The 12,856-nt window shown below is 51.7% G+C and overlaps 1 protein-coding gene across 1 annotated transcript; it reads right to left on the reverse strand.

Moving 5' to 3' along the window:
• Nucleotides 1-10,199: 10,199 nt before the first annotated feature.
• FZD5 (frizzled class receptor 5) lies at nt 10,200-12,474 on the reverse strand. The gene has a single exon (XM_040984411.1). The coding sequence runs from the start codon at nt 12,198-12,200 to the stop codon at nt 10,431-10,433; it is 1,770 nt and encodes a 589-aa protein (XP_040840345.1). The 5' UTR covers nt 12,201-12,474; the 3' UTR covers nt 10,200-10,430.
• Nucleotides 12,475-12,856: the final 382 nt, after the last annotated feature.

Consider the following 12,856-nt stretch of genomic DNA (forward strand, 5'->3'; position numbering starts at 1 on the left):
AGGAGGAGCTTGGGAGGGGTTGGGGCAACAGCAGCTTCCTGCAGTGTGGCGGCTGTAGAGGGTTCCCCAGCCAGGCCAGACCCAATGTTGGGGACTCAGGCCAAAGTCCCTGCCAAAAGGCAATTCACCAAGTCCTAGGCTTTGGGTGGCCAGTGCACCTATTGGACATGAGGCTTTGCCTGCTGGCCGCCTGGCAGCAAGCTCTGAGGTTCTTGCTGCCTAGGGACACGCATGGATAAGACCAGTGTGAGTGTAAGGGGTGAATTCTGGGTGATTCCCAGCAATGCGGTCTGAGACAAGTGTGGGGACTGAGACCTGGCGGTTTGGAGGACAGTCCATACGATCTATTTGGATCAGACTGATTCAAAAGCCCAAATGGGAATCCTGAGATGGGCTGTTAGGAGAGCATCACTGACTGCCACACACCAGTCCACACAAAAGCTATGGATGGGGGGGGCCTGTCTGGCAGGGCTAGGTACCAGTACCTGACTGGGTGGTGGAACAGGGGATGCGTCACACTTGGCTGGTTAGGGTCAAGACGCTAAGAGCATGCGAGAGAACCAGGTCCAGCCCTGTAGAAATACAAGTCCCGCAGCTTAGCTTGCGAGCTGGGGTGGCAATGGGCTGAGCTAGGTGTGACTGTGGAACCTGCCACAACAGTCTGGGCAGGTCAAGGCAGCAGGACCCGAATGTGCATCCCAAAATAGGATGTGGGGTGGGCTGAGCTGCAACTGAAAGGGAGCAGAACAGGCAGGGCTGAGCAAACCTCATAAGGAAGAACAGAAACTAGGATGGAGAAGAGGTCATGCCGAGCTAGGCTCTTACACTGACTGATCTGCATCAGCCAGGGATACTAGGCCACAGCAAAGGTTGAGACAGGTGAGTGGCTAAGCCAACTAGGACAGAGCAACCACTGGCATGCATGTAATTAGGGCTGGAAATAGGTTTAGTTGGGGAGCTATGAGAATATACCCTTACCGGGTTAGGGTTCCCACTGGTGAGTGCAGGGGCCAGAGTGGAGGCTGCGTTCTGGTCTAGATATGGCTGCAATCTCCCTTGGCACAAGTGTGAACAGGGGCTGGGCACACTTAACCAGGCTAGACTCCAGCACCATTTGGTGCTCTGGAGAGCCTGGGTAGATGTAGAATGGACTAGGCTAGGTCTCTGCCCCTACTGAGCCATGTGTGAGCAGTGTCTGGGTATAGAGAAGCCTTGGCTAGGCTGAAACATCCAACAGTAAGAACCAGGATGGATTGAAGACCAGCAAGGAGGGCTGACCCATAGATCCATCAGTACGCACAAGATCTGGCATACGGAGAGGTTCTGATGGAGGAGCTTGGGACACAGTCCCTGCAAGTGAACGCAAGAACCACGATAGGGAGTAACCCAGATGAGGCCAGATACCCTCCAGCACACATTTGGCATAGGTCAGGGGCAGACCAGGCTGAACCAGCTCACATCACCCGCTGGCGAAACCACAGGAACAGAGTGTGGGTCGGGCCAGGTTCAGTCGCAACACATACCAGTGCACATTACGGAATGCCAAGGTAAAGTGAGCCATACCAGATGTGGCCACAGCACCCAACTAGTACACGTGAGAACCCAGGAGGCTGTGGGCAAAGCCAGCCATGGGAATGTGAGCTTCCCTGCTGGACAACCACTCCCACTGGAAAGCGTGAGTTGGAATGGGGGCAGACCAGACTAGGCAGGGCTACAACACCTGTGGGCCTCATGTGAGCTAGATCAGGGAAAAGCCAGGTTGGGCTGACTGTTCCAACTGGTGCAAGCAAAAATTAGAGTAGGTGAGAGTGCGTTGGGCTTTGCCCCAGCATCAGCTGACAGAGGCTGGCACTGGGGGCTAATTCTGTCAGGTTAAACTTCAGAACCACCTGGAGAGTGCATAATCTGAGAGTGGGAGTGGCCTAGTAGGGAAATAATGGGCAGCTCCCTCTTGGGACAGCACAAAAACCAGGACAGGGCAGGGGTGGCTAAACAGAAAGGCACCCGCCAGTAGGTGTCTGGGCTGGATAGTAGGGTTGGTTGGGTCGAACTAGGCTTCAGTTGACATGTATGAGAGCTAAATGGGATGTGGGACAGACTGAACAAGTCTGAGGTACATACTGGCATGCATGGGAACCAGGGTAGGGGTAGTCCTGGTGGAGGTTTTGGGGAGTCGCCCCAACTAGGCTGCAGCTCCTAGTGGTTTGCGTGAGGGCCTGGTATGAAGTGGGTAGGATCGAGCTCAACTGCAACACCCATCAGTTCGCATGGAACAAAGGGCTGGAAACAGAACAGACCCAGCAATTGGAACCAGCAGTATGTACGTAAGCTAATTGGGGTGACAGATGGTGCTGGACCCTGTACTGGCAAGCACACACAAGAATCAGGTTTGGGGTCACCTCAGACAAAGTTTCTTTGGAGATCCCTCCAACTGAACTGCTGATCTCAGAACTCCAACCATGAAGACACTATGTCAGCCTTGGATTCTGAAGAGATTTCATTGTGCTTGGAACAGCGAGATTGGCAGCAATTCAGAACTGTTGAACTATCAAAACTGCTTGAGCAGGACCCTGGAAGCATGCCCCATGTCGGGGACCTGGGATGGGTGGGAGGCTGGGTGGGGCTCCTTCGTTTGTCTCTCCCCTGACCCCAGTTACAGGGGGAAAAATGATGATATTAGTGTGGAAACAATGATCTTACCCACTTTCCTGTAGCCCTTGATCCTTTGTACCCTAAGCAACTAAGTAAGATTATAAATAAATGAACAAATAAATAAATAAATAAATATTTTTTAAAAAGAATGTAAAACTAGATAAAGTTTACTAAAGAGAAATTACAGGGACAGTTTCAAGTTAGAATATTTAAGTGTTTGAAGCATTCAGTTAAATGGGAAAGAAAATGGAAAATCAACTAAAATTGTACAGAATGACTTACGTAATTTGACTTTAGCATGTTATTTTCAACTTTGAATTTCAATTAGAATTATGCCAAATCAGGCTGGCATAGTGACTCAACAGGCTAATCCTCTCCAAGCATCAGCATCTCATATGAACGCTGGGTCATGTCCCGGCTGCTCCACTTCTGATCCAGCTCTCTGCTAATGGCCTCAGAAACACAGTGGTAGATCTGCATCCACATGAGGCTCATGAGACCTTGAGGAGGCTCCTGGCTTCGGATCAGATCAGCTCTGCCATTGTGGCCATTTGGGGAGTGCACTGTTTTTTGAGGCTAGTTAACAAAAGCCTGCTGGTAGGCTGTAGCCTATATCATGCACCTCTTCCTAACACATTTACTATGATTATCTTGATTGTTCCCACACCCAGCAGTTGTGTTGAGTGCAGAACTGCTTGAGAAAAGCTTTGACAACTGACAAAGAAATGTTCCCGCTGAGTGATTTCTATGCAGAATCTGTAGATTACACCTAGCATCTATCAACAAGGTAAAAATTGGGTGACCTCAAGTCTGACCGGCCAGCCACTTACCGACCTGGTCTGCCTGACGCTTGGCCAAGAAACAATGAACAAGTTCCGGAGCCCTTCAGTGAGGGCCCATTCCTAAGGCGGCCTGGGAACAGTTCATGTGGCTTCTAAGGCAGTCTGCATGAAACTGTTTTATGTGGCAAAGGGGAGACTAGATCTTAATGGATCAGAAAATGTAGGCATACCAGTTGAGGATCTAGGATACAAGAACTGAGAAATGAAATATTCTATATAGAGAGAGCAATTCTGCCTCCAATTAGAGAAGGTTAGCATTCTTTAAAAGGAACAAGGCATGGGAATCACTGTAACTGCTAAAAAGGAAGGTGAGTAGTGTCATTGGGATTGGGGAAGAGTGCCAAGAACATCGGGTTTTCAATATTGGTAGCAGTAGTATCTACTTGACCTTGAAGGATTCTTCAATATGTTTGCTATTAAGGAAAACAAAACAAAACAAATCACGCTTTGGTTTCATGAGCCCCTGCTCCATTCTCCAAAGCTCTACCTGTGGCCCCTAAATGTTGGCTCTGAATTCCTTCCATATGAAAATGGACGTTTTCCGGCAGCCCTTCAGTGTTCTTTTATCACCTGCTTCACCTAGTCCCTTAGGATGAGCCCCCAGCAAGACCATCCCAGCTTTCCCCTTTGACCCTCTGGTAATGTTTGATGTTGGTTATTATGACAAAGCATTAGCACCATGTTTCCAGAAATGAGGCCATTATATTGGCTCACTGGCCCCTTGTAATTCCCCTTTTATCATTTGAGTCTTCCTGTGTTCCCCAAAGCAGCTGTTCCCAGTTTATCCATTCCCCTGACTCACAGGCCTTGGCACCCTCAGTTTCTGAGGATGCTGCAGCAAGCACCCATGCCACCTCAAACCCAGAGTTAACACCTAGCATTGGATGCCCAATCAGAAACCTCTTCTCATTGGTGGATTCCATTTCTAATGCTAAATCCAAGCTTCTATACCCACCCTGGGTTTATTCCCTTCTACATTAAAATTGTGTATCTCCCCAAATTGGAAATTGGGTGTTTTGTCTGTGTTCTGCCGGGATTAGAACCAGCACCCATATAGGATCCCGGCACATGCAAGGTGAGTACTTTAGCCACTCGGCTACTGTGTCAGGCCCCAAACCAATGACTATACTGGGGTGAGCTTGGAATCTGTATTTTTTAGTAAGCCTCAAACGATAGCATAGTGTCTCAGTTTCATTTCCATGCCATGCCTAAACAGCTGCTGCTTCACTTTGCCTAAACTCGATTCAATTCTTTAAGGCTTCTGAACCCTAAGGTGTTAAGTACTATTATTTTTTCCTTTTTACAGACAGGAAAACTGAAATACCAAGAGATTGAATTAAGGACCACACAGTCCATGCGTGGTAGAGCTGGCACTTGAATCCCCAGGCTGGCTCCCATGGTGTCTCCATCCGTGACCAGCTAGAGTCCTGTAAGGCACTAAAAGCTTTACTCCTAGTCATAGCAACGATTCCCCCCAAACGTCTCGATTCCGCAGCCCCTCTGCTCTGGGTTGTAGCTGCCCTTTCCCTTTTTCCTCTAGAGAAGCAAGAAAGAAACCTGGGAAAGATGTGCCAGCTCCAGGATCTTCTACACAGAAGGCACACTTGTCAGGATACATGACAACGATGGTGTCTTTAAGGCTGCCTCTCCCAGCTGCTCCAACACTCACGGCACTCATGTTATTAAACATCGCTTACTGAGTCTGTGTTATCTCCCCTGAACAAATTTTGTTTTGCTTTGTTATTGTTTTGTGAAAGGAAGAGGGAAAGTAAGAGTTGCGTCTTCTGGTTCATGTCCCAAATGCCTGCCAGCAGTAGGGCTGGGCCACGCCAAAGCCAGAAATCCCAGATCTCAATTCAGATCTCCCAACTGGGTGGCAGGGACCCATCACCTACCATCTCCCGGGGTGTGCCATCAGCAGGAAGTTGGAAGTGGAGCCAGGACTCAACCATAGGCATGCATATGCATCACAGGGGTCTTAACCACCAGGCCAAACACCAGTGCCCCCCACCCCCAGCCACATTCTAAGTTCCGGATTACCCGTGTCTCTCCACAGTCCTAGTCCTCAGAGCACGGCGAGAGGACCTTGACATACCAGGTGTTAAACTGGGGGAGTACTTGGTAAACCGGTGGGTGGTCTCTGTCTTGCCAAGGCAGCAGCAAGCAGAAGGTAGTCTGGCAGTGGTGCTGGCACCTCCAGCTCAGGCCTCCCGCCATCAGGTGCCCAGAGGGATGTTTTTGAGCTACTTCCTCTAGGATCCCTGACTTGCATTAAGAGTTCAAGACCAGGTGTGAGTTCAACCCCATGTGACCCATAAGCAGCTCTGAGCATCTGTAATCAGAGAGCAACACCAGGTCAGCTCCAACAGGTTCCCCAGGGAGGGGCCATGGAAGGCTTCTGAGAGAGGCAGGCTGGGGCCACACCCCTATTCTGTGCTCTCCCTCCTCTTCAAGTGATTTATGAAACAGTCAGAGGGTCAGCAGGGGAAACCGAGGCAATCTACCTACACACGTGCCGTGATTAGTTCTACTTCTGGAATTTGCTTGATTTTACTCATTAATGTCACTCATACTTTCAGTACACCTGAGAGCTCTGATTAGGAAATTAAAATCCACATATCTCTCTGCTTTTCTTGAGAAAGCAGGGGCTCCATAATAAACACAAAACCAAACCAAACCAAACCAAAACAAAAAACCATGAGACCATGAGAAAAGAAATCTACAACATCTTTTTATTTTCTTTATCATTGCTTCAATGCATTTTAAAATTTATCTACATCAATTGGGAACAAAGAAACAAAAATAGACATTTCTTTGTTTTTCATAAATAACTAATCTCCATATTTGATAAAAATCTCAACTGTTATCTTACCTTCCCACAAATATAATACATACAAAATTTTTCTGAAGTAAGGTCAACAAATTCAGTATCTTGAGACTAACATAACCACATCTGCTGTTCTACTGACTTCCAGGAACAAAACAGAAATAAAAACCTCTGATTAAGATGCTCTGGGCTTCTTCCTGTTAGTGTTATGGACTCAGAACTGTAATCATCTGGCAGCAATAATGTACAGATTCAAGTTGATTGTCTACGAATAACACATCACTGGACTGGTGAGCTCTGAATTTGACGTCGACAGTGACTGTGCCGCATGGGACAGACACCATCCATGTACGGAAACCATAAAAGGTGTTGAATGCCCTGGACTCGAACTACTGACTCGGTATGTGCCTCATTTGGCTCAGTAATAAATTCACCTGCACCAAACCCGTATCAAAAGTCACTAAATCTCTCATATATATAATATATATTACGTATATACATACCCACAAAAACATATATACTCTACATACAGTTTTGTAACAATATGAAATAATATTGTCTCCAAATGATGAAGCTACAGACAGATATCACCCTAGCTGAAATAAGTCTTGTAATTGTCACCAAGCTGCTAGAAGCTTTTGAGTCTGGTTGGTCACGCACACCCTGCCTAGCCTTCACCCGCCTTTAATGTCTTGGTAGATTTTTCCTTTCAGAATTGTCCTCCCCAAAGTCAGGCATATTTCCTCCCCCAGGAACACTTGATTGGACTTGGGAGACAAGAAAGGGCATGCAGAGGGAGCTGGCAATTCGTCGCCTCTGTCCCTCACACCTGCCTAGATTTGTGATGTTCTCTGTCCTGTCTGCCACATTCAGTGTTAGAAAGCAGTTATTCAAAGCTTTGTCCCTCCTACCCCCCTGGGTCTTTCTGTAGAGCACAAAAGTGAAAGAAGCTTCTTTAGCGGGGTAGCAGTTCATTAAAATACACAACTAGGTTTCCTAGCGCTGGGGTTCCCATTCTGTACTGGAGAGAGCAGGTCATGGATGCTGCTATTAAGGTTCGGTGCAGGAGCCAGGAGGTTTTCTCCTGGCAGCCGGTGTCAGGATTAGTGCCGCCCTAGCCCAGGAGGGAACAGCCTAATGAATACCAACTTGGAAACAGTGCTGCCGGCACATTATTGAAGCTTGTACACGCGCATAATTACGCACAACACTTCCACGCTGGCCCTGGCCACTGGCAGTGGGTCATGTGAAATCATGAAAAGGCTTGCAAAGATATACCAGTAAGGCACCGAGGGGGTGGGGGCGGGAAATGATTTCCAACCAAATTAGACATCTTTAAAAACATAAAGATGGAAATAGCAAGTTTTCCTAAGATCTGGTCAACTGCAGTCACTGAGTTTAGACGACCTCCTGTTTAACCCCCTCACTTGGGAAGTGCCACACTGATCAAGTTGGACAGTGAGGTATGCCCCCAAGACCAGGCTGGGCCTTCAGCCTCTCCCACCTTGAAGCTACTGAGTTACCCTGTGACCATTCATTTTGTATCTGCTTTCAGGTGTCCGATGTTTCTATAAAAATGCAAACCAGGGGGAAAAACTGCTGACGGTAAGGGGGTGGCTGCCTGGAAGTGCAGCCTGTCTCCCTGGGGTAGCAGGTGTCTCATCTTGGCTAGAGGGCGGGAAAGAATGAGTTGGGGTGAGAACCCAGACAAAGAAGCACTCTGAAATGTGGTCTACAGCAAGTCCCCCCCAAAAGCACGACCTCAGTCTCCTGCTCAGCTCAGCATCCTGAGAAGGTTCTTCAATGTGGCATGTCGCCACCATGAAAAGGCAATGTTATAAGATAAATTCAATCACCTCCATGCTGTGTGCCCTACAACTTTCAGATAGACTATGCCTCACTTCTGGATCCCTCCACGAAGAAAAGGAGGGTGGGTGCCCAGCCAGATTAGGGACAATAACTGAAGACATCAGAACGAAGTAGGTGCTTTCTGGGCTGACACAGCGGATTGGGGCAGAGGTCGAGGTTATCAGAAAATGGGCACTGGCACTTGGGACCGCGTAAGGTTCTTGGAAGAGGCTTCAGGACAAATAGGGGAAGGAGATGGATGCAAATTCTGTGACTGTGGGTTGCCAAATCCAATTGAATCTCAATTCAGAGGCTGAGTTGTGGAGGAGAGGTGCACTTTCACAAATGCAAACAGTTTTTGAGAGTCCTTAAAACCAAGCAACTACATTCCTGGCCACCAGCAGTGGCGGAATTTTCTCTGGGAAATAGAGATAAATTGACCTGGGCTTAAATTTTACTGCCCCACCCCTGCCCACTCCCCCACTATGGAGGTTTCCTCTGTGGTAAAGCCCTTTTTGCCGTTTGAGCTAACGACAACATTCAGTGCCTGCTCAGTCCTGGTTGCTGGTATTTTGCTGGCTGAAGCAGTCACCCTCTTCCCCAGGAATGGCCTCACACTCTTCATGAATGAATGGTTAAACAGATTAGGAAAGCAAACACAATTTTCCAATAGCAAAGAAACCTCTGTGTGTGTGTGTGTGTGTTTGAACACACTTGTAGTCATCAACATATAGGCTTATATATGAAGGAATGATGAAATCGATTAGGAAAGCAAACCAAATTCTCTAACAGCAAAGAAGCTCTGTGTGTGTGTGTGTGTGTGTGTGTGCACGTGCAGTCATCAGTAAGAGGAGGAAAGATGGTGTGTTTGAATGTGAAAAGAGGCGTTTGCTTTCTGTGACAGCGTGATGGCCTCCCCCAGCTCTGAAACCATATGCTAGTGTGTCCTGGGCGGTCTGTTTCAGGACTCGCAGACAGGGCTGTCTTACTGCCTTTGGCATACCTGGCCATAAACTAGTCCAAAGTCCAGGAACACTCATTCTCCCTCCTTGCGGGCTGATGTTTGCTCACGGTAGCCAGCCCCCTCCCCCAGTTCAAGCACTTCATTCAAGGGTGGGTGTGGCTTCTAATCACAGCTCTCCAGGAGAGGAGGAGTAAGGAAAGCAGAAAGACTGTTTAACATGATAAAGGAGGCGGAGTGGGGAGGGGGGAGAGCAGATAAGGGAAGTGTTGGAAATTTAATTACTGGAAGTGCATCCATTTTCAGTCCTCACATTTATAAAACAGTCTGCTTTAGCAATGGTCATTAAGTACAGGGTACTGGGGTGACTTCCACTAAAATCATAACACAAGGTCCTTTTTTTGTTTGTTTTAAAAAACACAAGCCACCGCTCCAGGCTGTTAAGAACCACCCACTCGGTTCCCCAGCTCCACCAATCGCCAACCTCCAGGCTCTCTTCCAAAACATTTCTATGGGACACCCTCTCCAGCCACCTTTCCTTCAGGACCCGACTGGCCCAGTTACCGACCAGCACTGCAGAAAGGAGACCTGAGCTGGCTGAACAGAGCCGGGGCCCAACAACATCCCTAGGCACTCTGTCACTTTGGGGGGGATGTGGGGAGCTAACCGCATTAACCCCACTCCCTGGTGGGATTGGGGGCTATCAGCAGAAATCAGCAGCTCTCCTTCAAACCGCACCTTGGACTCTGGGAATCGTGGGGGGGGGGGGGGTGTGAAGCTGGCCGCCAAAGCACACGCGACTCTGTTCCAGTCACAGCACATCAAACTTTTCACTGTTCACATGTTGCCCCCTCCAAAGACACACGTATAGGAAACAGATTTTTCCCGACGTTAAGACCGTAAGGTTGGAAAAGAAACCTGAACCAAGTGAATCTTGGCTACGAGGCCAGCTTTCAGACTGTAAAGCCCCTCCTCCCCGGCCATCCAACAGCGAAGGTAGGTAGGTGTTGTTGCCAAAATGCAACAAAGTTAAAAATCAAGGGGGAGAAAAAAAAAAGAAGATATATAAATTAAAAAAGAGGGTTTCTCCAAAGAAGGCAGCAAGAAGCCCAAGGGAGAATACTTAGCCCCTCTGAGAACAGGGACAAGGACTCCCTTGAACCAGCCTCTTAACCCCCCCATCTCCAAGCTACCCCGGGAGGGGGCATCAGCACCACGCAGGTAAACGGAAGTGACCTTGGCTAAGCCACCACACACAAAACTCCCCTCTCTTCCCCTCAACTCCCAGCCGCAGGGCCTCCTACACGTGCGACAGGGACACCTGTTTGTGATAGGCAGCGGCGCCGGCGGCGGGGCCGGGTGGCCCTGTCCTGCCGGTGAGCGCCGCGCTGGCCTCGGCGTAGTCCCCTGCGGCCATGGCACCGCCGTTCTTGTGGCCGCGCCGCGAGCTGCGGCAGCAACAGCGGCTGGTGAAGCGGCGCCACGACTCCAGCGTCTTGCCGGACCAGATCCAGACGCCCGACGTGATGCCCACCACGAGGCACATGAAGTACTTGAGCATGAGCACCCAGTACTCGGGCTTGGCGCGCGGCTGGCCGGCATCCGGGCCCGGGCAGGCGCAGGTGAGGGCCGCCTCCCAGCTCTCGCGGTAGTGCTGCTCGTACAGGTAGCAGGCTACCACGATGCTGGCAGGCACGGTGTAGAGCAGCGTGAAGATGCCGATGCGGATCATGAGTTTCTCCAGCTTGTCCGTCTTGGTGCCGCCCTGCTTGATGACGCTGCGGATGCGGAAGAGCGACACGAAGCCGGCCAGGAGGAAGAGGGTGCCCACCAGCAGGTAGAGCACCAGCGGGCCCAGCACGAAGCCCCGCAGGGAGTTGAGGTTCTGATTGCCCACATAGCAGATGCCGGCCACTGGGTCCCCGTCCACAGAGCTAAGGGCCAGCGCCGTGATGGACTTGACACTGGGAATGAGCCAGGCGGCCAGGTGGAAGTACTGCGCGTAGCTTGCGATGGCCTCGTTGCCCCACTTCATGCCGGCCGCCAGGAACCAGGTGAGGGACAGGATGACCCACCAGATGGAGCTAGCCATGCCGAAGAAGTAGACGAGCAGGAAGACGACAGTGCACAGGGCGGGGCCCGTGGTCTCATAGTGGATATGGCTGTGCTCACGGCTGCAGGCCACACTGGCGTGGCCCACGACCAGGCGCACCAGGAAGCCAAGCGACACGCACAGGTAGCAGGCCGACAGGAAGATGATGGGGCGCTCAGGGTAGCGGAAGCGCTCCATGTCGATGAGGAAGGTGGCCACGGTGGTGGAGGTGGAGATGAAGCAGAGAACCGACCAGAGGCCGATCCAGAAGGTGGCGAACGTGCGCTCGTCCGGGCTGAAGGACGGCTGGTAGCAGGGCACGGCGCAGTTGGGCACCTGGCCTGTCCTCACCTTGTTGTAGAGCGGGTGCGACTCCTTCAGGATGGGCACAAAGGGCTCGCGGCACTTGCACACGGACGGCCCGCCCGCGGCGCACTCTGTCCCCGCGGCCGGCACTCCAGGCGGGCCGGCGGCTGTAGGCTTGGCCGGGAAGTGCCTGGGAGGCGCCGTGGTGGCCTCGCTGCGGTTGTAATCCATGCACAGGACCTCGGCGTCCCGGCCCAGCACCGGCAGACGGTCGCAGCTCATGCGCTCGGGCCAGGCAAAGCCGTACTGGCGCATAAGTGGCGAGCACCCGGCCTTGGCACGCTCGCACACCGAGCGGCAGGGCGGCAGCGGTTTATGGTAGTCCGGCAGGCAGATGGGGGTGTACATGGAGCACAGGAAAAAGCGCAGGTCCGGCGAGCAGTGGATCTCCACTAGCGGCCAAAACTGGTGCACCTCCAGGCCGGCCTCGTCCTGCGTGTCGTGGTTGAACTGGTTGGGCATGTGCGTCAGATTGTAGCCGATGCCGCGGCACATGGGCACCGTGATTTCCTGGCACACTGGGGCCTTGGAGGCAGCCGCCGCCCGGCCCGCCAGCTGCGCCAGGAGCAACAGCAGCAGCGAGGGCGGCGCGGACGGCTCGGGCCGAGCCATGGCCCCCTCCCTCCTCCTCCCCTCGCCTCCTGCTGCTGCCTGAGCGCGGCCAGAGCAGGAAAGCAAATCCGGGGGCCGGGGGGCTTCCCTCTCGGCGTCTGGGGGGGTGCGCGCGCGGGCGCGCTGGGGCTGGCAACCTGTTGGTTTCTTTTTCTTCTCGCGAAATCCGTCCCAGGATAAAGTGCTAGGGGAAGGCACTGCGATCGGCTCCGGGCAGCGCTGGGCAGCTCGCGGGATTGCGCCGGGGAGGAACGGTTGGGGCTCCGATGCCAGGACTCTTGAAAAAAGAAATGGGGTAGAAGAAAAATTGCATTCGTCTACCTCCTACTAAGGCATCAAAAGTTCTGTTCCTACTAGAGGTTTCAGAGCTCCTAAGTTAGCCAACTCCTCTCCCTTCCACCTCCTGACCGGCCCACACTTCCCTTCCTGGCTGTCCCAGCCACCCCCGCCCCCCCCCCGCCCCGGCTGGGGTCAGAGTCCTGAGTCCCCAGGAAAAAGGGACCAGAAGTACAGGGAGAAGGAGGGGGGAGATGCAGGCGCTCACCTCCGCAGATCCCACCGAAGAGGTGCAGATGGTCCGCAGCCAGCCCAAGTCCTTCCTCTTCAGGACACTGTGCTCAGAAACGCGACTGGGAGCCGGGGGTCAGCGCCCGGAA

This window comes from Ochotona curzoniae, unplaced genomic scaffold (assembly GCF_017591425.1).
Source record: "Ochotona curzoniae isolate NIBS_2020 unplaced genomic scaffold, NIBS_Ocur_1.0 contig_4148, whole genome shotgun sequence".
Taxonomy (NCBI): Eukaryota; Metazoa; Chordata; class Mammalia; order Lagomorpha; family Ochotonidae; genus Ochotona; species Ochotona curzoniae.